The sequence below is a fragment of the Drosophila innubila genome, assembly GCF_004354385.1.
Source record: "Drosophila innubila isolate TH190305 chromosome 3L unlocalized genomic scaffold, UK_Dinn_1.0 0_D_3L, whole genome shotgun sequence".
Lineage (NCBI taxonomy): Eukaryota > Metazoa > Arthropoda > Insecta > Diptera > Drosophilidae > Drosophila > Drosophila innubila.
In genome coordinates, this window is record NW_022995376.1 from 4,553,226 (window position 1) to 4,576,692 (window position 23,467).

Genomic DNA, 23,467 nt, shown 5'->3' on the forward strand with positions numbered 1-23,467 from the left:
TTATCTAGAAATAAATTAAATAAATGTATTACTGTGCAACATATTAAAAAAGCAAATGTAGTCAAATGAAACGAAGATTGAACAACAATAACAAAAAAAAACATTAGCAAAAATATACAAAAAAAATCAATAATAAATTGTTTATTTGCGATTTTCAGTTAAATAAAGGAAAAAGATAAATACCAAACAGTTCAACGATTAAATTAAGCGCTTCTCACACAATTTGTTGATTATTTAATTTGACAAAAAAAAAACAGCAAAGGAATTCTATGTATATTTCAATGTTATGAATAATAATAATAATTATAATAAATTAAACAAGATATGTATTTGGCTATTGATTTCAAAACAAAATGGGAATTACTTAGAGCATATACTATATATAACATCTATACGATACGATATATAGGAATTACACTTCATACTCCACTTGAAAATTGAAAAACCGAAAAAATTCATATAAATTTGTCAAAACAAATACATTCACATAAATACTATAAACAATCAACGTATTAACAATTAAACAAGCGCCTGCCCAAAGTGCCCAAAATAAGGGGCACAAGAGAAACCAAAAAATACTTAAAAAAAAGAAATAAAATAAAAACGAAAAAATGATGATGAAAATTTGGAAAATCTAGAAATCAATGTGCAGGTATTTTAGCAATATTCGTAGCGTGTACAATATGTCGCCAATTGCTTAATATTTATAGAATCTTGTTCAAAACTAACTAAATACGTTACAAATGCAGCCACAAACATTCACACACACATACCTACATACACTTCACATGCATATAAACATTTAACAACTATGACTAAACTTAACTAATAACTAAATAAATAACAATACTCACTTGTATTCTAAATAGCGAAAGTTGTTTGTGTTTTTCTGTTTGTGCAGTACATAGAAAAGCGTTTCTAATTATTATTTTGATTTTATTTCCGTAAAACACAATAGAATACTGAATGATAAATTACTTAATGTATGTACTTACCAGAGAAGCCCACTAAAAAAACAGAAAGAACAACAATTGTATGTGTATATGTTTAAACAAATTTAGCAAGTTGATTTCACAACAAAAAACAAATAAAATGTTAATGAAAACGATGAGTAGAAAAGATGGCTAAAAGGAAAACTAAGAGAAGATGACAACCAAAAAAGTAAAAATTGAAGTCGATATATAATTATACATATATATACGTATAAATATATATGAACCTTATATAAACAATAATAATACTAATTAATTTAATGATTAATTGCACCCAGAAAATACATAATTATTTAAATAAATAAATAAACAAAAAACCAAAAATTAATAAGACTGTTTCACTTCAACTGCAATAGTTTACTTTATTTTTTTCAAAGCTGAAATGTAAGTAAAACTTTGTTAAGCATATAAAATTGTAGCGTAGTTTACACATAGATTTTTGTATTTCCGAAAAAAATTCAATTTTAAATTTCAGTTAGTTCTGAAAGTAGAACAAAATACACTGCTTTATTACAGGATAACTCACATATATATATATCAATATATTTTATGACGAATCACGAGCATGACATGGTCTGGATAGATTATAATCTGGTCCGCATGACCAACAAAGAAGGATCCGGCGTTATCATGAACATGGGCATATTAGCCAAACTCTATCGACAGGCGCGATTGGCCATTATGGAGGTAAGTTATTAACATCTCCATTTAACAATTAAACATTATTGAAGTTTATTAAAGATTGTTTGATTTGAAAACCATAAATACGGTTACAATTTAAACATGCACTGCATTTGACCAGCTACATGACTAAGTTTTAAGTTTATAAGTTAATGCCGTTAAAAAAGGCATGACAAAAGCTATATAATTTATAGAAAGTCGTATATCGTATATCGTAAAGTGCTTATAAAGCTAGAGATCTACAGCTCTTTCTCAATATCCTTGGCAATGTCCATGGGATCTGTGGTGGGTGCATAGCGGTTAATTGGGATGCCTTCCTTGTTAACCAGGAATTTGGTAAAGTTCCATTTGATGCCGCTGCCCAAAGTGCCGGTCTGCTTGGACTTGAGATACTTGTACAAAGGTGCGGCGTCATCTCCATTCACTTTGACCTATCAATATGAGAAATATTAGACAATTTGCATAATTTATATAGAATTATTAAAGTTATACCTTGGCAAACAGTTCTCCAATGTCAGCCTTGGAGTCACGCAGGTGACAAACCATGGCCTCACCATCAGCCTCGGGCATTTGGGAGTTAAACTGATTGCAGGGGAAATTCAAAATGGTCAGGCCACGTTCACCGTACTTCTCCTTCAGATCGGTCAGTTTCTGATAGTTATTCTTGGTCAAACCACACTTTGAGGCGATGTTGACCACCAGGACGACCTTGCCCTTGTACTTTTCCAGCGAGACATCATTGCCGTGTGTGTCCTTTACGGTAAAATCGTAGATGGACGTAGCGCTCTTGTAATCCTCATTCGACATGTCGAGCTGGAAAAGCATAGAAAATTTAATACAACTGATTAATGAGTGAATTATAGTAGCAACTGTCTTAGAGCAAAGGATAAACAAGCAAGCAAGCAACAGTGGGCAATAAACAACGGTTTAGTAAAGCTATTTTGATTAGAATTAGTCCAAACAACTACACAAACTACTCACGGCAGCTGCTGTAGAGTATTGTGACTTCGTTGTTAAATCCGCAGCACAATTGACACTGCTGCAAAGGGCGACCAATGGGAAAAGGACAACGCAATAGCGATGACACCGATTGAACTGAACTGCATTCATCGATATCGATTGCTGCACTGCAAAGCTTCTTGTTGTTGGTGTTGTGAGAGTTGTTGTTGTTGAGATTCTTGCCGTTAACTTCGAGCACTTGAAAGCTTGCTGCGTTATGTTTTGAATGTATCTGATATTCATAATTAATAACAATTCCTGCTTGGCTGCAAATACACATTCATATCTAGGTTATCAGTCGGTCATAAGCGCAACAAAAGCAACAGTCGCAAAGTCTAGAATAGTCGGAAAATGCCGCATCGTATTCACCGACAGTGCACAATACATCAAGGTCAAGGTCAACGGGAAACTACGATTGAGTCGACATAATAGTATGACAAGTAATTATTTTGACAAAGAACTAAATTTACCATTTTTTTTTTTTAAATAGTTCACTATAATAAAATTAGAATAAAACTCGTAGACATTACAGTAAGACAAGTAATTATTTTGACAAACAACTAAATTTAGATATTTATTTATTTTCAGAAAATAATCAACTTATTTAAAGCCACTTTAACAAAATAATAATAATTGTTGTCAAAACAAATACATGACTCACTGTTCCTAATTTCGTATGTACATATTTTACTTGAATGTGTGCGTGCGAGATATGCGTCGATAAGATTACCCTTATACGTTAATTTAGCATGCAAATGAATATCGTATAACGATATAAGTAGACCAGTGATTATAATTACGATAATTATCGTAGCGTTATTATCGTTGATTGAAGTTGTAATTACTTGCATGGTTAAGTAGATGTAAGTGCCCAAGGCAGTGGCCAGTGCACCGAGCAGAAACGATATTATTGAACGACCAGCCATTGTCTTTAAAATGACAACTACACAATTTCACAATATAAGTCCTTTACAATTGAAATCAATATAAATATATGTATGTTGTATGCATGTAATCAGACAGTGACAGCAGCTGTGCCAATAAAAATTCTGCAAGCTCACGCTGATATGCAACACACTCAAGGGCCGCAGGGTACAAAGTACATGAAGTGGTAAATGTCACCTGCTATGCTCTTTGATCAGATAATCTCACAGCAAATAAACCAAAAGTATGCTTATTTACGATTTCACCAATGAGTGTGTAACTTTTTTGCTTACTTTTTTTTTGTAATGGTTTTGTTTTGAAGCTCAAATTGAAACTGACCGGCCGCACTGTTCTATTTTGAGATAAATAGTAGAGAGACAGTGCTGCCAGCTGGCAGAATAACGCTGTCACCCGACCGATAGGCTGCCACCCTACAAAATTACCCGATCTGGCAACTTGTTCTAATTTAATCAAATTAAAAATTTGGTTGCAACCAAGAAAATTCACCTTATTTTTATTTAATTTTTAAAATTTTGCAGAATTTTTGTTTAAATTTTGTCGATATTTTGACATTTTTTTGGAACTAAATTTGAAACTTTTCTTTCATGGGGTTGACGAATTTCAAACCTTCATTAAAATGTTTTTACTTCACATTATCTAATTTCGAATTTTAAATTTTCATCAAATTATTAATTTATTTCAAAGTTACTGCATTTTCAAATTTGCACTCATTTAAATTTAAAAATTTGCAAAGCGCCGTTTTCGAGAGCTAGCTATAAAATAGCTAAGTTGGCAGCGGAGAGATGTATTCTTTTTGTAGAACATCGATGCTTAATTGTTTTTTATCGATACCGCTATCGATACATATGCACTGCCTGACAGCTCGTTTTCTGTTGGGACATGACTATTTAACAAAGTTGGCAGCACTGCTACTACATTTTTTTCTTTTGTGCTTGCATTTTTGTGATAGACTAGCTAAATAATTATGATTGCGAAATTAATAGTGAAATGCAGTGTTTAACACATACATAGTATTATGCGCGCTTTTGTCAAAGTGTAGAGACGAAAAGGCGCGCCCTGAGCAGCCGTACTGCCAACAAGGATACACATTTCCACACATAGACACACACACACGCACATACATATTTACACACATACACATATATAATTTTAGTAGCTTGTCCAGAAGCAACAAAAAAACAGCCTCTAAATGATGCTTTCATCCATAAACAACTCGTTTGAGCAGGACACCCACGATGTGGATGCCAACTGCGATGGGCCCGACTTGGATTTCCTCTATGCGGATGTGGATAGCTATCAAAATGAAATTGCCGAGCTCTACAGCTACACGGAGTTTAGTGAATTCCAAATGAATGTCAAGGCGTTTGAGGATCAAATGGAATTATATGATTTGCCGCCCAACTGGCAGAAACAGGATGCCGCCTCGCAACGCAGCATTGTGATGAAACTGGTGGATCAACTGGAGGTCTCCGATCGAGCATTTCGCATGCAGGCGGCCAGGTGTATTCTGTATCTGGCCCAGGGATGCTGGGCCGAAGTGCAATCCGACGAGGAGCAGCATCAGAATACAAGGGACAATGTCATTGTACTCTATGAACTGGGCGTCTTCTCCTCCTTCATTGATTTGCTCAACATGGAGATTGAAACAGCTTGTTCTCCGGATATTGTGGCTGTTAAGATCACCAATGTCACCCTGGTGGATTCCACAGATATTCGTGTCATTCTCTCGGTGCTGTACATCATAACCGAGACAATCCGTGATGAGCGAGAGAAGGGCAGTGAGGATTACAAGCAGCTGGCCGAATCCTTTGTGCAGGAGATCAACAGTCCACTGCCGGATGGTGAACTGCTCGCCGTCAAGTTGCTGGGCATGATTACGCGTTTCTGCAGCGGAGCTGCTCCACAGTTTCCCATGAAGAAGGTTGTGCTGCTGCTGTGGAAGGTCTCGCTGCTGGGATTGGGCGGCATGGATGTGCTAAAGAACCTCAAGAATGAGTACAGAGTCAAGGTCGGGCTGGATCCCATCACCGAGGACACTCTGGAGGTCACCAAATGCATGCGCGCCAGCTCACCGCCCGCCACAGCAACCGATATACTGGAGAATCAGTATCCCAAGCGGAATTTCAAGTGAGTTCTTTAACTTCCAATTGTTATTTAATATTTTATGGCTTTATTTCATTGTTATTAAATATATTTTTCATTTTCCAGGCGTTCACTAATGAAGCAACGTTTTCTGGACGAGCCCGAGCAGATCGACATGGATCAAATGGGCAACGAGGGCGGTCCAAATGCCAACAATGGCAGCACATCAACGGGCAGTGGCACCAACACCGGCAATGGCGAGGATGAGCTGTCCCAGTACTATAGACCCTTTGACGATCCCTCCGCTTCCACGTCGGGGAACAATAGCAACAGCAACACAGCGACAGCGAATCCAAACAATCAACCAAGTCTCACACAGGCAGCAGCTGCTCCTCCGGCCGTGCAGATCACAGCGCGCTTGCCATGGACACCAAAAGTGCGGCAGAAGGATATTGATCAATTTTTGGATATATCACGTAATAAGTTTATTGGATATTCGTTGATTGGGGACCATGAGAGTCTGGCGGGCTTGCCACAACCGATACACGAGGGATTCAAGACGCTGCAGCGTCACATGTACGTCAGCCTGGCGGACATGCAGATCAAGAAGGAGGAGGACATTGCACGCAATCCAATCTCAACGCACGAGGATGAGATTAAGCTGACGCCCGCGGAGATACTCTATCAGGCCATACTGCCCAATTTGCCGCAGTATATGATAGCATTGTTGAAGGTCTTGCTGGCCGCCTCGCCCACATCCAAATCGAAGACGGAGAGCATCAACATAATGGCCGATGTGCTGCCCAAGAAGATGCCCCTGACGGCGACACAGTCGACGAAGCTAACCGTGGACATGGGACGCCACAAGGAGATCATTGTCAAGGCCGTATCGGCCATTATATTGTTGTATCTGAAGCATTTCAAGATCAATCATGTATATCAGTTTGAGTTCATGTCACAGCATCTGGTCTTTGCCAATTGCATTCCTCTGGTGCTCAAGTTCTTCAACCAAACCATCACGGAGTATGTGAATACCAAGAATTCGATTCCATTGCTCGACTTTCCGTCCTGTGTGATTGGTGAGCAGCCGGATTTGAGTGGCGATAGCTTCGTTTATGGTGGCGAAATGTCGGACAAGCCGTATTCCTGGCGCAATGTCTTCTCCTGCATCAATCTGCTGCGCATTCTCAACAAACTGATCAAGTGGAAGCATTCGCGAGTCATGATGCTCGTCGTCTTCAAGTCGGCGCCTATTTTGAAGAAGACACTGAAGGTGCGCCATGCCATGATGCAGCTGTATGTGCTCAAGCTGCTGAAGATGCAGACCAAGTACTTGGGACGACAGTGGCGCAAATCCAATATGAAGACGCTGAGTGCCATCTACTCCAAGGTGCGGCATCGCCTCAACGATGACTGGGCCTTTGGCAATGATCTCGAGTCGCGTCCCTGGGACTTCCAGGCGGAGGAGTGTACACTGCGCGCCTGCGTCGATCGCTTCAATCTGCGACGCTATCCGGAGGCGACTCAGAAGTGTGGAGCCGGTGGCAACAATGGCACAGCGGCACAGAATGCGGAGAATGCACAGCAATCCAATATGCATGCCACGGGCAACGGGAGCGCCAACAGCGGAGGGGATAGAGACACCAATGGCTATGCCAACGGTGGCAGCAGCGGAGGAGGAACTGCGGGCAGCGGACAACAGCAGCAACAGCTGCATGATTATGGTGTCGAAGGAGGATTTCCCAGCGATGAAATACTCACGCATTCGGACTTTGCATTCTTTGGCCATTCCGGCTGGTGGGATCGCAAGGTGGAGCTAACGGATTACTTTAAGGCCAACTATGCCGTCTGGCTGGAGGAGGAGGTCTACAACAGTCAAACCGACTGGGATGCGCTCTAAGGTGAGTCAACTTAAACTATTGAAGTCGATTCCTTTACTAATCTTCTACTTCTCCTCCTCCCGCAGCTCTCACTAGATTCAAGCGTGTGTCGCATATTTAAGCAGAAAGTTATTAACATAATCTTAAGCATATAGAAAGTTGACATTGATATAATCGAATCCCATGTAAGCTAACGCCGCAGTCAGTTCCACGATTTGGGGCCCAATCTGGCAAATTACTCATTCAACATTAAAACAATTGGCAATAAATAAGCAAAATGCAGAGAGAGCTAATCAATAATCCGATCGATCGACATTTAACTGTATATTTTCTAATCGTAATCCTAAATCTAATCGAACATACTATAATTATTATTACTATATTTAATGTATTTATTTTTTGAATTCTCTTGTGTTCGAGGCACACGCACTCATAAATAACGTTCCCATATTCATTCTCCTGAAAAATGAGAAATTGCAATAAAATTCAAATAAAAAAAGTACATTTTCTTCAGGTGTGTGTATTTTATTACTCTGTGTAGGTGTGTGTTTGTGTGTGTGTGAAAAAAAACTAGTTTTTACAGTTTAGATTTCATAGTCTTAGTTATAATTTAAAACAGTATATAGTTAATACATACAATATTTACAAGTTTCCCGTCTTAAACCAGAGTTTCAACTAATTTTTAATAATTCTTTTTTTTTCAATTCATGCAATTTCAAAAGTTTTTCTTCACTTTTAGCACAGCTAAATGTTTTCCTGAACCATTTACATTTTCAACCTATATGCAATCCAGATTATCGTCTTTATAGACGAGAGAATATGTCATTATTAGACTAGCTTAACTAGCAATAAAACTAACTAATGTTTAAACAATATACTTTTCTTAATAGTACTATAACTATGTCTGAATGAATGTACAGTGACTGCCGGTTGTTTACTGCTCCATGGGACAAGCTGTTGCCATATGATTATTGTTGCTGGCGGCATTCGCCATATAGAGCATGCCGAATCTCTTCTGCTGCGGCGGACAGGAGGCAACAGGGATTGGGGATGCAGTGGGCAGATCACAACGCTCCTCGAAATAATGCACAATTCGTTGCAGGACAAACTTGAAGATCTTTTCCTTGCCAATTTCACCATTCAGAAAAGTGATATCCTTGCATTCCCGATACTCGGCAAAGTTCTTCTCATAATACGGCCAAACACACAGTTCAAAATAGCCCGTAACATCTGGAGGATCGTAGCTGCGTTTAATGCGACGCTCATAGCATTTTTCATAGGGCAAATGAAAGTGATATTTGAGATTACATAATGCCAGCAATTCGGGTTGATTGAAGATCATAAAACCCTCGATTAACAGCACGTTTATTTTCTTATCTCGCAGTTGAGCTGCAATCTGTGCATTGATATTTAAACGCATCAAATGATCCGCATGTTGTTGTTGCTGTTGTTGTGGAAGGTGTTGCTGTGGAACGTGTTGTCTATGTTGTTGCTGCTGCTGCTGCTGATGTGAATGATGTCGTTGCTGCGGCTGATACGATTGATAAGCAGCTGCTGGCATATGCTTGCCATTGCTCTGCAATTGATAATAACTTGAATTATATAGCTGTTGTTGTTGTTGCTGCTGCTGCTGTTGTTGTTGATATTGCAATGCATAATGTTCAAAATTAGCATAAGTTGCAATATGTTCCGTGGGTCCGTTAATAATGCGCGCAATATCAGCGAGCATTTGTTTCATGTCCAGCGAGCTGATCAGCTCGAAATTGATAGCATTCAGCTTTTCGACACGCTTGTGACGTCTATCGTCGACTGGCAGAAAGTAATCGTCCTGCGAGATGAGTTGCACATCTATCAAAAAGAAGAAATCGATTATAAATTCTGTCGAGTCAAGTTAAGTTAAACAACAAAAAATTGTTGTTCATAATAATGAAATGATTTATGATAAATGAAATGAAATTAAACTAATATTTAAATGTTTATAAATACATACCACCAATCGTATACGGTGTGTTCCACAGTGGGGCATTGCGCAGTCCCTTGAAATAATCGCGTAGTCCATGGGCCAGCGTCGTCTTGCCGCCACAGGTGACACCGGAGATGCCAATGACAAGCCACTGAGGCATCTTGTTTCCAACTGACGCCACACAGCCAGTTGAATTGCCTGTTGTTTATGCTTTTTAATCGCTTTGTGTAATCTTTACCAGAGTCGCGACCCTCGATTGACGTTGCTTGTCGCTCAATCTTTCAATTTCGCTTTGACCGCGTGAAGCTCCAAATGTGATAAAAGGAGAACACGGCAATGCCGCCCAAGCAGATGACCCCAAACACAGTGGGCACGATGAATGCGTACTTCAGCGGAGGAAACAGCGAGCGTATGGGATTACCTAAGAGAGAGAGAGAGAGAGAGTGAAATAAGAGAGAGCGGAAGTAAGAGAGAGAAAGTGAGAGGAGCTGTTAGTTAACTGTAAAATGTGACCTTGACATTGACGCTTGTGTCCAACATGTGCAATGAATTTGAGACGTTTATGCGACAGGTAGCAGCAAGTGTTAGAAGGAAAAACAAAAACACAACGCAGCTCGGGTATGCGGTACTCAAAAATACCCTACGAATTTGTATAGCTGGTTTCTTAATTAATTTATATTTTTGTTATTTTATTACTATTCAAGAAAGATTTTTTTGCTTGGTAAGAGTGTGACCACACTTTGTTTTAAATTAATTAATATTAAATGTAACCGATTCAATAAATAAGAATAATTTGGTGTAAATTGTGTTTTGAATTAATGAATATTTTTTATTTTATTAACTAAAGTTTTTGATTGTATTAATTAATATTTAATGCAACCGATGTGACATTTAACAGTTCACATTACTAAAAAGCTTGGTAAAAGTGTGACCACCCCCTGCATAGTATCAAATAAAGAGCATGTCTCCAATTAAGATATCAAACAATGTTGTTGTAACATCATGCCGCCTACACACACGCACACTCCCATAGATAGACGGGAGTGAGTGGTAAAACGAGACCGATACATATGCACATACAGTATGTCAAGTAAATGCTTCAACAAAATATAAAACTTATACAATTTCTCTTGTTTATGGACATTTATTTTATTTTATATTTTTATATTCTTTTTAACAATAAATGGAATTCATTGAAATTTTTAATTTTTAAAAATAAAGAGCAATTATGGGATATTTTGTCTTTTTCAAAACACTCGTTGGACTAACTGTATATGCACATGTGTGTATCGCACAAAACGAATTTAATCGGCGGTTCTTTAATTACTACACAAAAGCCGCATGGCACTGGCAGCAAGTATCTATATATATATATAAAGCTGTTTGTGATCTGGCGCAATTCGAGATTATTTAATAAAGCGAACAATACAAGAATTTGCATATTTACTTTAACATATATAGTTTGTTTTGATACTCACCTTCATCGAGTATCATAAACGGCAGAATTGCAACCCAAAAGAAGTAGTAAAAGAATACAACAATTGCGATTAACAAAATGATTTTACCGAGTTGTGCATTTGAAGCCATAAATATATAGTGATATTAACACAACACGCGACCAGCAGAAAACTTTAAACTGCGCATAGGTTATATACAAGACTTATATGTACATAAGCAGTTGATTATCAACAAATGTGTGACACACACACACACTCTGACACATGCATTCGTAATTCGTTATTTGTTAACAATGTTTTTTGTCAAGTTCTATTCCGTCGGCGCCATAAACAAACAGGTGGTGCCTCCTCACGCTTGCTGCCCAATGTCAATTGTTAGTTGGTTTCGGCTTACATATATCGTATATATATATATATATGTATATATACAAATATATACTTGTTTGTATTTGCTTGGTATGTCTACATTTGTTTGCTTGTGTGCGTTTTGAGTGGTTCTGTTCTGTTCTGGCCAACAACGTTTTGAGTTTTGTCTGCACTGCGCACTTTTTTCTTTTAATTCTTACGTAAATTGCCCGTAACTGCAGTTGGTTTGCTGCGCTTGTCGCACTCAGTTGTTGCTTTAGTCAGTGTTTAGTGTATTTAATTGAATTTCAACTGCAAATTGTCATAAACTCGTGCGAAAGTTGTTTGTGTCCGGCGGTTCCGCGTATTAGTTATAAACAAAATGCCAGGGCTGCTCTATTTGTAATCGCTTATCGATTACTCAAACGATACCGACTACATTTTGCAGGGCTACCAAATAACCGCGCGCAATTTATTTCGGAATTAGACGAAATAAAGGTTAATTTCTTATGAATTTTGGGATGTCATTGTGCCTCAGGGGAAGAAGTTATATAATTGAATTTAATCCGAAAATTCGACAAAGTTCTAGCCCTGAAATTGTAAAAACTTAACTAAATTTGATCCCTATTGGAAATTGATCAAATTTTGAAAATGAGCTTAAGTCTGTCAACCAAGGCTGCCACACAGATTTTGTGTTAATGGCTGCCACTCTGTTTTCGACCGCCACACCAAAACCGTTTAAGAATTATCGAATCGGAGTTGCTTACAAAGTATCGATCACCCTGAGTCAGTAGGTATCGTAACGTCTGGGGTATCGTAAATCTCAACTGCAAATTCAGAAATAATTTCAATCGAGCTTTCAAGTTGCCTTGACTACGGCACATATAAACAAAGCGTCTCTTATATATTTTATATGAATTGCATAACACATAAAACAGTTGTCTTCCAGTCGTGTGTGTAATTTAAGAATGACACGCTCAATTTACGATATTCAACGGGACTTTGCACTGAGCAGCGGACTCGGTTCTGAAATTATTTGGGATGCGTAAGTTAATGGATTATTTCAATTGAAAATTATATTAACTCATGTTTTTAAAGACTAGCACCCGATCAGGCGGAGGTGTTGCAGCAAAAGATTGCGAATCTGATAGGCGATAATGAAACAAAGAAGGTAAAAAAATCTTTGATCAGGCAGCGGCAACAAGTATTTGATAATGTGTGGAGACAAAGGAAATACACAAACGACGTGCTGCTCTCGGCGATTATTTACGTGTTAGTGACGGATGAAACCGATCCCGAGTTGGCCATACGATCCAACAGCTTCAGTTGCCATCCCGTTATACGCACGCGCAAGTGCGTTATCGATAACGCCAGCGATAGCGATAGCTATAACGACAACAGCAACGGTTGCTGCATGATCTTCATCGATGAGCAGGGACGGGTTTATGCCAATTGGCGGCAGTATGTCTACAACAACACACTGCCCAGGGGCACAATGATTGCGCCCAGCCAGGGCATCTATAGATTGACCAATGGCGAGGACAATGGTGTCCATCTTATGGTGCATGCAACTCCTGCGTCGCGTGTCAAATATAAAATACTCAAAGCCAGTGATAAAGTGGCCACAGTGGGTGGCCTGGTTGCCGGTGTGCCCGTGGCTGCCGCTTTGGCGGTTCCGGTGGCTCCTCCGCTGCTTCTGGGCGCCACACTTGTGGGAGTCACTGCCGCTGCCTACAGCACAGTGCGCTCCGCCAGCTGGCTCTATGAGCGGCGTCAATACGGCCAATCCACATCTCTACGGGACAGCGAGGCGCGCAACAGCTGGCTGGGCGTGGCTGGAGGCGTGGTCGGACTGGGAGCAACGGGTGCCGCCAAAGCGTTGAGTGTGGCGGGCACAGAGGTGAATGCGGCTGCTCAATTGGCCGTGAAGGGCATCAATGTGTCATCCATTGTGATATCCGGCACGGGTGTGGCCAACAGTGCCTACGATTTGTATTTGGTTAGTGCAACCAATCATTAAAGCCAAGTTCCATTCATTGGTTATTAATCTATCTATTGCAGAAAATCAGCGACGATCAGCCGCTGAGCAGCCTTGATCTGCTGCAGATCGCCGCCAGTCTGATCATCTTCACGCACTCCATAAACAATCTGCGCTTGGCCCACCAGGCAACAGATGGCGCCAGCTTGCGCTATGCAGTGCGTAATCAAACCAGGTGAGTTTATATTGTTTTGAATATTAATTTTTCCCTTCGGAATTTTGAAAATTTAAAATTCAATTTCTCATGATTTGAACAAGTTCAAACTGCCATAACTTTGTCAAAATTAAACCGATTTTTTAATGGAATGTCATTTTGATCATGGTTTGGCCTCTAAAATCACGCTGCATTCAAATTCTAATTTTGTAAAAGAAAAGTTTTCTGATTTTCAAATGATTGAATTTTTTATGTTTTGCAGCAAAGTCTTTGGACAAATCGCTGAGGAGTCGGCCAAACTGCATAGTGACTCTGCTGTCAAGAAGTTCGACATTGTGCGCACTCTGAATGATATACCCTATAAGGAGGCGTTGCTCAGCGCACTTGCTGCCAACCTGACCGAAGTGGGCACCTCTCTTCTGCCCAACCTGATCAGCTTAAGCGATGACGGACAGATGCGTTTGAATGTGGAGTTACTGGCCAAGCAATTTGGATCCAAATTTGTGCAACACATCAGCAATTGGAGTAATCTGATGGATGTGCTTCTCGCCCTCGCCGAGTACTTCACGGAACAGACAGTACAACTCCTAATGCAACTAACACGCTCTTTTCTGGAGCAAAATGTGGATGGCATTGAGTGCGCTTTGAATACATTTCTATCCACGGAGACGATTCTCTATCGCATATTGATGGAATGTGTGAGGAATTATAAGGACTTTACAGTAGAGTTCCTGGAGCAGCGAAGAGAGGAGATCCTGGCTATTGTGTCCACATATTTTCAGGCATTAGAGCCCAATAACACGAAGTCTTCTCGCAAATTTAAGTGCAAAGATTGTCATGGCTATTATTATTTAAAGAATTGATAATGTTATCTTTATTAATGCTACAATTACAGGGTTATTTAAACTTTAACGCACAATTACTTAAAGTAATCAGTAGTAATAACAAAGAAATGTTAGATATTGTTAGTTTGTAATACAATTACTCTGATAATATCAAGTTATATACAATTATTTATAAAATTCATAAGACATTTTAAAAATTAATTACTAATTTATTTAAACTTGTTAAAACAATTACTCTAATAATTGCAAGTAATTACATATCGATGATATAATTACTATGTACTGTAAAATCAACCAATCTGTTAATTTCAACTTATTATAAAAAATTATTAAGGTCTGATAATGACAAAATTAATATTAAATAATTTATTCTAAATATTAATCAAGCAATTTTATTTGAATGAATTAATTTCCAGCTTGTTTTTAATATAATTTAATGTAATTCTCTAAGGATTACAACACATCTTGTAATTACAACGAAATTCTATATATTAATTTACATTGTAATGCAATTACTCTGATAATTAGAGCTTTTATGCACAATTAACTGTGATAATTGCAAGTAGTTGATTCGTAGTTACAAGTAATTAATCGGTAATTACAAGTAATTAATCGGTAATTACAAGTAATTAATTGGTAATTACAATTATTTATAAATGGAACCTAGACGACTGACATCGCTAACAAAAATATCCTTGGAGCTGGAATTGTAGCGTATGGTGACCTCGTAGACAATGTTCCTGGGCTGTGTGGTAATCTGTAGGCGATGGATGGACACACGAGGATCATCAGCTTTATTAGGGACTGCAACAAGGGATTTCGAGATGCCTGCGAGAGACGCTGGCTTAAAACCGTAGAGATTTCGGATTAATCGGCTCTCAGCAATTAGATTTGAAATGTAATTGAAAGCGAGCTGCGCCATCTGCTGATCGACGGAGGAGGAGGAGGAGTTTGAGGTGTATTCCCGGTAGGACCAACAGGTGCACCAGTGATCCGCAATGGCGACATCCGCACAGCTTCTGTTGAGAGACAGCGGAAGCAGGAGACTCTGGCAATTGGGACAATCCTTGGCACCGTCCAATGATGTCGAGTTGTGACGACCGGACAGCACCAGGATGTGTTTGAGCGTGGCATGCAGATCATAGGGATTGCTCAGACGATGTCCATTGAGTTGCAGTGCCTGGACAAATTCAGGATGCGATTGCCTTAAATACTCTGGCAGCCAGATAAAGAGGAATGGCAGACGCTCCTCCAGCCAGCCGAGGCTGCCCAGTCGTGTGGAGCCCAGACGCATGCCATGATCACTCAGCAGCACCACAATCGTGTGCTCCATGGTGTCCTGCTGCACCAGACGCTCCAGATAGCTGGTCATATAGTTATCCATGGCGCTGGTCCGTGAGATGTGGGAACCATGACTATGGGTGTTTGTCCAGAAGAAGCCAAAGAAGCTATCGTTGCGATAGCGTCTTGTAAATTCCAGTGCATAGTTATAGACATGCTCCGAGGCGTGTTCGTAGCCCAGACATATCTGCTGCTCCTGATCCTGCTGCTCGCTCATGTCCAGCCACTGCTCGGCGGCCATCAAATAAGGACGCATATAGTAATCCACAGGAGATTTGTGGAATCCTTTTAGCTGGTAGTTAAACGTATTGATGGGCACATCATCCTCACCAAAGGCGGTCACATAGCCCAGATTCCGATACAGCTGCCAGAGGAACTCGCATCTGTCCAAGGCGGCGACTTTATGAGGATCACACTGCTCCGTAATGCTGCTTAGATTGAGACCCGTCAACAAGGCCAGCAGATTGGGCAATGTGTTGTCACCAATCTAGAGGAAGAATATTATTTACCAAGCACTAATCCTCTTCAGCTTCCTACCTTATTGTAGCCGGACAACTCGAACCAATCCTTGGCACGCAGATATGTATAAGTCTTGGGCATGGCGCGTTTTAGATTCAACCGGGAAACGGTATCAATGCCAATCATAAGCACACTTGGAGCACGTTCATCCGTCTGCTTCCAACGATTCAGACGCTGCCGCAGCTCACTACGCTCTGGAACTGTGGCATGGCCATTGGTATAGATCAGTTTCCCCCTTGCATAGCACTCCACGATGAAGCTATCGGTGTCATTGGGCAATTGGACACTGCGCTGAAAGTCCCTACAGCTGCCCAGCTCCACTTCCTGTTCGTTGACACGTTGTACATCCATGTAGCAACACTTGAGTGTAGCCGGAGCTGGCACGCTCAGCTCCAGATCCAACTTCAGATACCACTGATAGGCACTCTCATTGATGCTCAGCACGTAACGCTGAGAGGATTCATTGTACTCCACCCAAGTCAGCGGTTGCAGCTTGGTGCAAGGTTCGTACTTGCCACGGCGGAATTCCTTCAAGACATCGGCGCTGTAGGGATCGGGATCCGGAATCCGACAGTAATCCGTGTTCACTACGTAACGTGGTTCCAGACACTGCAGCAGTGGAATAACCATTAATGCCCAGAAAACTCTAGTAAACAGCATTCCAAATTTTCTTTTTAAAACACTTTCTACAATTGATAGAGTAAATTGAAATATTTCTAATAATGAAAGAAAAAGCTGAAAAAAACTTTTCTGTTCTGGAAATTTTTCAAATATTGAGTGTTTTTTAGCTTAATAATTTTTCATGTTTTGCCAACATTTATTATAAATCCAGAAATCCCTAAAAAATTTAAATTACAACAAAATATACTTGAAAGATTGATTAATATTTATTACTGTATTTTTAAATTTTGCTAAAGCATTTCCAGAATTAAAAGATTCCAAATGTTAAGTGTTTTTTAAAGATTAACAGTTCTAGATAATTTGCATGTTATACAAACATTTATGAAAGATCTAGAAATTCCCAATTAATTTCAAAAAACAACAAAGTTCAAAGTTTGATATTTGAACTTGAATTGCTAAAAAAAATATTAAAAAACAAACAATGTTTAAAGATAATAAATCCGTATATATTTTTTTTATATATATATATGACACATAGATAGATAGATTTTAGTTAGTCTAAGGCACTAAACTTAATACTTGATTCATTTGTCTACGATTGTAATACTGTGGCAAGATTTGCTGTTCCCAATATTTTTAGTAATGGGACAACAAATAAGGTACCTACTCTATAAGAGTGAGCGCGTCTTAAATATATAGTTTGATATATATATAGATAGATAGATAGTTTTAGATAGTTAAAGTTAATGGACGGAATCAGTTCCAAATCTTGTGGAAGAATCAACAGAAGAATTCCTCATCGCAATCATTGTAGCAACAGTAGGAGATGTTTTTGTAGATCTTATTGGAGTTGTCGCGCTTGAAACGGTACTTCATGTCCTGGGAGAGCTTGCGGGGCTTGTAACGGGGTCGCACATCCAGACTCATCAGCTGATGATAGTGCGTCTTACTGACCTTGAGATAGCCTCCTTTCGGGAAGCTGCTACGCCCAATAAAGTGATGATTTTTATGCGATTTACCATCTGTAAATGAGCCGAAATAAAGATGTGGAAAATAATGTTTAATTTAATTAATAACTTGAACTTGCGCCTTGGCAACGGTTATGAAGTGAACAATCGGAACTGCCAACATTTGTTGACTTTATTTAAACGTGTTTTTTGTTATTGTTTATTTGGTTTTTTTTTTTTTTGCAGTTCCGATTCCGTTTTTTTGTTGGGTTGACTGACTCTGTGACCTTATTTAAAAGGAATTGACTTTAACAAATATTGGATTATTTAGTAATTTATTAAAATTTCTTATTTTTTTATTTTAAGTTTGATAAATTGCTATTTTTTAGCTTAAAAATTTTTTTCGTAATTTAAGTTTGTGTTTCTTTCAATATTTAATTTCTTTTTTTATCTATTCAGTTTGTATTTCAAATTTTATTATTAATTTTAATTAAAGTTTTTTAGTTTTCCTCTAAGCTGTAATTTTTTTTTTAAATATTTAACATTATTTTAATTACTAGAGATTTTCAAATTTTTGAATACTTAGTTTTTCTTTTATCTATTCCGTTATCATTTAAAATTTCTATAAAATTTATTTTAATTGTGATTTTAATGCCAATTTTTGCTGAATTTTATTTTATTTATAAATTTCAATTTACACTTACGTGACAATTCATTCGCATGATGATGATGATGATGATGATGATTGTAGTCCAAGGAGCGTCTTTCTCTGCCCTCATCCTGCTGGAACAGTCGCTCACAGGCCTCTCTCGCAAACGTCTTCATCTTCTCCAGAGAACAGTAGCCATGTGTCTCGCTCAGCAGACAGCAGCCAAGGATCAGGGAGAGAAGCGTCAAGCGGCACACATTGAACTGCAAAAGGTACAAAAAGGGGCACATACTAAAGTTAAAATATATTCTAAATTTAAAACAAACCCCCAAAAAATACGTGTATACTAAAAAAGAAAAGGCGCAACTCTGAACAAGGTATTTTGATTTTATATCTGTATCTGTATCTCAGACTGTAAATGTATCTGTATCTGTATGTGGTATGTGGATTAACAGCTTTGGATGACGCCAGCTGGCATTGTGACGCTTGTCCTCGTCTTATGGCTTATGGTTGGGGCCAACAAACTGGGTCACAAGCTGGCGAGGCACGAGAGACTGGAGAGGCGTCAGCAGCAACATAAACTGGAGCGCATTTGCAAGTCGTCGCAGCCAAATGGCATTTTTGATTGCCCCTTTTTAATGTGCGAAACTTCCCCGATTACAAAGAGTCGAGGTAAATATAATGTGTTATGTAATATTAAGGCCGCATTTCCGCAATTTGATTAGCAAGAAAACATTGAGCGCAATATGCTGTTTTTTTTTTTTTGCTTGTATGCAGCAGTTTCTTACAGAGAACAAAAGCGCATTTGTTATTGTTTTTTTTCTCTCTTTTTTTTTAAATTTATTTTTAACTCCTTACAGGTGAGTCGCTGTATAATGGACAGGTTTATATGGTACACACCCCTCTTTGAAATCAACAACAACCACACTCAATGCAATTGCTAATTAAAATATCTATGCTGGAAATATTCCAAAATTAAAAATAGCAGACTGCATTTTCAAACGAAATAAAAAGGGCACATTTTTATTTTATATGTTTTTTAATAATTAATCTCAGTTGTTCCCAATTATTGTTATTTTTTAAATTTGTTCTAAAAGAAATAGTATCTTTATTTATTTTTCATACTGAAATATGTTGTTTTTTTTTCAATTGATCTCAATTTATCTGTTTATTAACATTTTCTTAACTAAGTGCAAAATAAACAATCCAATAAATAAGTTATTCTATTATTTTCAAACTAAAACATGTGAATTTTCAAACTGCATAATAAATAATTTATTTATTTTAATTAATATTCTATTAAAACTCACCTTTACTCGCATTTTGTAGTATTTTTTTTTGGTTTAATCAAACTTCAATTGTTATAATATTAATTTAGTTTACACTTGCACCTGCCCCACTGGCAACGCGACGTATACGTGTTATTTTGTATTTGTATTTTTGCTTTTGGCGGTTAAACGAACGCACCACCGTACCACACCGACCGTTACCTGATAAACACCGAACCTCAAATGAATGCTTCAACCAACGTTGTTAGGTTTAAATACGCGCACATATGCAAATCGTCACTCAGCTGAAGCCAGAGCGCAGGAGCAGCGCGACGTTGAGCGTGCGCCCCTTTTCGGGCTGGAGTTAAACGCAGCAGCGAGAGCGGGAGAGGGAGTGAGTTGGAGAGCGAGCAGAGCAGCGCAGCAGGCAGCAAGCAGCATGCGTAAGCTTAAAGGTAAAGGCGCGCCGGCGCCGCAGCTTTCGTGCTTAGGAATTGAGACGACGCCGACGCAGACGTCAGACATGAAAAGAAGGATGCGCAAAGGATGCCAGATAATTAAATATTTTTATGTTATATTTTTTGTGGGTGTTGCCGTTGTTTTTTTTCTGAAGGCAATTTCATTATAATTGCCGCCAATTGCCGTGTTATGCTTGTTATGGCTGATTAAATAACAACAACAACTTACCAATATTTACCGGCATCTAATCTAACACCTTGAAAACTGTAATTGTCATGTAATGAGGAAGCCAGCCAAGGCGGTCAACCTGCGGGAGAAAGTGAGTGAGTAAGTAAGTGAGTGAGTGAGTGAGCGCGTGGTTGGCAACCATAGACACACTCACAAACTAAACTGAGTTACCATGTTGCTAGGGGAATTCCGTTAACCAAGCCTCACGCACGTTGTATCTCGTTGTGAAATTATGAGTATTTCATTCATAACATTTATTTTTAGTGTTTTTTCGCATATTCGTCGTCACGAGTTTGCTTACGTACAAACATAAAAATTTACTATGTAAACATAGCACATAATAAACTCGGTAATAAAAGACTACTGTTAATTAACACGATCATAGCATAGACTGTAAACTGTTTCTGCATGTGCATTAGGTCAAAGAGCTTACACATGTTTATATGCAAGTGTGTGTGTGTATGTTGTATGGCAACCCCAATGCAAGGCCAAACCGCTCTCGCTGTATAATTTCACTCTCATTTTGAATGCACTCTCACTTTTGTTTGTTGTTGTTTTGGCTCAGCTGCTCGTGCATGCTGCTACGTGAGAGAGTGAGAGCGCAGCAGGTGCTGCTGCTGCTGCAACAGAGACAGCAGCAGAAACAGCATTGACGTTTTACTGACATTGAGCACTTAACGGTTTTTCTTAATGGCCGACGTCAGATTTTTATGCATATATACATACATATGTATATGAATTTGATGCAATTGTCGCTCTAATTATATCTTTAAAATATGCGCATGCGTGTTAATATATTTTTGGCGCCAGTTATTTTTTGATGATGCCGGTCAATGCACACTTTCGGCCGACTTTTGTCGCTTTTGCATTTCATATTCTCTCATGCGGAAACGGGTCGTATGCGCGATGCGTGCGTGCATTTAATAAGACGCAATTTTATTTTACATACCTTGGTGTGTTGGTATGTGTGTGAGTGTGTGCGTGTGTGTGTTGGTATGTGCAGCTACGTGTGTTTGTTGTGCTCCTGCTGTGGTATTTGCAAATTGTTAAAATCTAACGGTATCGGCGGCACGTTTGAATGAAAACAATACTCAAGTTTAATCATATACAGTATGTTAAGTAATTGTTTTGACAAAGACCAAAATTTTCGTGCTATGCATTGTAAAAAAATACAAAAATTCTATTCTGTAGTTCTTTATTAATTATTTGGTTTTTATTTTCTTAGAGTTGGTAAAAGCTAAAAAATAATAATCAAATACATTGAGCTCAATTGTTTTTAAAAATACAAAACATATAAATTTTAAAAAAATAAACAAGATTGATCGTCTTTAACAGTTTTTATTAAAAATAAAAATCGTACACTATGGTTTTTTGTAAAAAAAAAAATTACTAGATTAACTGTGGAACAGTTTTGTATATTCTGAAAATAATTCCTTGACCAACTGTGTACATTCATATGAATACTTATCTAATTCTGAACGAGCAAGAATGCGAATTTAAAAAGTTGCCTTGGCATTTGCTAAAATATGCATTTTTGTTGTTGCTGTTGTTATGGTTGTTGTGATCTATAACACGCGAATTGTCCAGTTTCAGCTCCAATTCGGACTCGAGCCTGGCTCATTCATAAATAAATACATACAAAAATTATATGCTACGTATTTCACAACCTGATTTAAGAAAGAACTTGCTTGCTTCGCTCGCGGTGCTACAGTCGAGCATACTCGACTGTCGGAGACTTCGTACTTACTATGGAAAAAACTAAGACTACTAAAAATTCAAAAATAGCGTGCAATATAGAGGAATCTACATACAAAATTTGGTATCGATTTTTAGGTGGTAAAGGGAGCGTGGACAAATTCTGAAACAAACTTGATCTGCTTGCAATATAGAGGAACCTACATACCACGTTTGGTGTCTCTAGCTCTCATAGTCTCTGAGATCTAGGTGATCATACAGACGGACGGACAGGCAGACGGACATTGCAATATCGACTTGGCTATTGATGCTGATCACGCCTCCTTCTGCCTGTTACGCACATATTCGTTAAAGCAAACCCAATAGGCCCCTGTAATTTTTTTAAGTACGGGGTCTGAAAAGAGAGAACACGCCACTTGCGCCATGTCAACGATCTTTCATATTTTGATGTCTCATTATCTCATTCTTATTCGCACTGCTACCTATAAACTTACCTGGGCATCACCGCATATTTTGGCTGCCCAAAAACCGAAACTGGTTCTCATTCTAATAGATAGCATCATAATGATCATTATCATCGTCATCATCGTCATCATCACTCTCCTTGGCACTCTGTGGTGTCTAGACGAGCTTGGTCCTTGGCAACAAGAACAAGAACAAGGTCCAATGTCTGCTCTGGGTTCGTTGAGCGTGTGATCGTGTGGGTTCCTCTCTTCTTCTTTATTATTGTTATTATTGTTGTATTCTTTTTTTGGGAAGGCGTGTTCCTTGAACTGAAGGCGAAAGTGGTACGTCACGTCCGTGTGTCTGACTTTGGCCCTTTTTGACGTTCCTCTGCTTTAGCGGTCTATCAAAGAATTTTTATTTTTATTTTTTTCTTTCTGTTCAAGCTAAAGCTTAGAGTTCAAGAAACTCTGCAAATGCTCAAGGAATTTCGCTCGAATTTCTAACGAGACAAACCGACATTCCTATGCTCTTTCATATTTTACCGACAAATGTGTTTCAAATTCACAGACGCATGCCTAATCTAAAATCATTGCCAAATGAATGGGTAATAAATAACATTATAAAATTGGCCATAAAAATGTGTCTTAGTCATTTTAACGAAAACGAAAGTATTTCAAAAGCAACGGTTAGTGAAGTTAGTAAGTAACATGCATGATAGAGGGCGCTTAATGCTGGCGCCATCTGATGCAAGCTATAAAAAGTAGACACCATCTAGTGTCAGCTAATGTTACCATTAAGAGCTGTTGTGCAATGTAATGCAGACGCCATCTTGTGTTAGCTAATGTTACTATTAACAGCTGTTTAGCATTTAAATGTATACGCCATCTTGTGTTAGTTAGTGCAATCACCAAC

General features: G+C 38.6%; 7 protein-coding genes across 9 annotated transcripts; 2 read left to right on the forward strand and 5 right to left on the reverse strand.

Moving 5' to 3' along the window:
* Positions 1-1,461: 1,461 nt before the first annotated feature.
* On the reverse strand, positions 1,462-3,644 carry LOC117787782 (probable phospholipid hydroperoxide glutathione peroxidase). 2 transcript variants are annotated; one of them, XM_034626393.1, is made up of 3 exons: positions 3,518-3,644; positions 2,166-2,486; positions 1,462-2,104 (listed from the first exon to the last, which is right to left on the reverse strand). In XM_034626393.1, exons 1-3 carry the CDS (start codon positions 3,596-3,598, stop codon positions 1,913-1,915), a joined length of 594 nt encoding a protein of 197 aa, XP_034482284.1. In that variant the 5' UTR covers positions 3,599-3,644; the 3' UTR covers positions 1,462-1,912. The 2 variants fall into 2 exon arrangements, with proteins under 2 accessions (XP_034482284.1, XP_034482283.1); XM_034626392.1 differs by lacking the exon at positions 3,518-3,644 and adding an exon at positions 2,655-2,916.
* An 866-nt stretch (positions 3,645-4,510) lies between these two features.
* LOC117787778 (striatin-interacting protein 1 homolog) lies at positions 4,511-8,070 on the forward strand. Its single transcript, XM_034626388.1, has 3 exons — positions 4,511-5,744; positions 5,826-7,600; positions 7,666-8,070. Exons 1-2 carry the CDS (start codon positions 4,807-4,809, stop codon positions 7,597-7,599), a joined length of 2,712 nt encoding a protein of 903 aa, XP_034482279.1. The 5' UTR covers positions 4,511-4,806; the 3' UTR covers position 7,600; positions 7,666-8,070.
* Positions 8,071-8,162: 92 nt separating this feature from the next.
* On the reverse strand, positions 8,163-9,834 carry LOC117787779. Its single transcript, XM_034626389.1, has 2 exons — positions 9,570-9,834; positions 8,163-9,427 (listed from the first exon to the last, which is right to left on the reverse strand). Exons 1-2 carry the CDS (start codon positions 9,700-9,702, stop codon positions 8,514-8,516), a joined length of 1,047 nt encoding a protein of 348 aa, XP_034482280.1. The 5' UTR covers positions 9,703-9,834; the 3' UTR covers positions 8,163-8,513.
* LOC117787785 (dolichol-phosphate mannose synthase subunit 2) lies at positions 9,764-11,774 on the reverse strand. The gene is made up of 2 exons (XM_034626399.1): positions 11,021-11,774; positions 9,764-9,963 (listed from the first exon to the last, which is right to left on the reverse strand). The coding sequence occupies exons 1-2, from the start codon at positions 11,127-11,129 to the stop codon at positions 9,824-9,826; spliced, it is 249 nt and encodes an 82-aa protein (XP_034482290.1). The 5' UTR covers positions 11,130-11,774; the 3' UTR covers positions 9,764-9,823.
* Positions 11,775-12,107: 333 nt separating this feature from the next.
* LOC117787464 lies at positions 12,108-14,528 on the forward strand. Of its 2 annotated transcripts, none has more exons than XM_034626005.1 (4): positions 12,108-12,389; positions 12,443-13,343; positions 13,406-13,557; positions 13,799-14,526. In XM_034626005.1, the coding sequence occupies exons 1-4, from the start codon at positions 12,313-12,315 to the stop codon at positions 14,397-14,399; spliced, it is 1,731 nt and encodes a 576-aa protein (XP_034481896.1). In that variant the 5' UTR covers positions 12,108-12,312; the 3' UTR covers positions 14,400-14,526. The 2 variants fall into 2 exon arrangements, with proteins under 2 accessions (XP_034481896.1, XP_034481897.1); XM_034626006.1 differs by having other exon boundaries at positions 12,333-12,389; positions 12,448-13,343; positions 13,799-14,528.
* Positions 14,529-14,995: 467 nt separating this feature from the next.
* LOC117786825 lies at positions 14,996-16,871 on the reverse strand. Its single transcript, XM_034625233.1, has 2 exons — positions 16,260-16,871; positions 14,996-16,209 (listed from the first exon to the last, which is right to left on the reverse strand). The coding sequence occupies exons 1-2, from the start codon at positions 16,869-16,871 to the stop codon at positions 15,028-15,030; spliced, it is 1,794 nt and encodes a 597-aa protein (XP_034481124.1). The 3' UTR covers positions 14,996-15,027.
* A 475-nt stretch (positions 16,872-17,346) lies between these two features.
* LOC117787694 lies at positions 17,347-20,072 on the reverse strand. Its single transcript, XM_034626289.1, has 3 exons — positions 19,769-20,072; positions 18,514-18,721; positions 17,347-17,884 (listed from the first exon to the last, which is right to left on the reverse strand). The coding sequence occupies exons 1-3, from the start codon at positions 19,778-19,780 to the stop codon at positions 17,643-17,645; spliced, it is 462 nt and encodes a 153-aa protein (XP_034482180.1). The 5' UTR covers positions 19,781-20,072; the 3' UTR covers positions 17,347-17,642.
* Between the last annotated feature and the right edge of the window lie 3,395 nt (positions 20,073-23,467).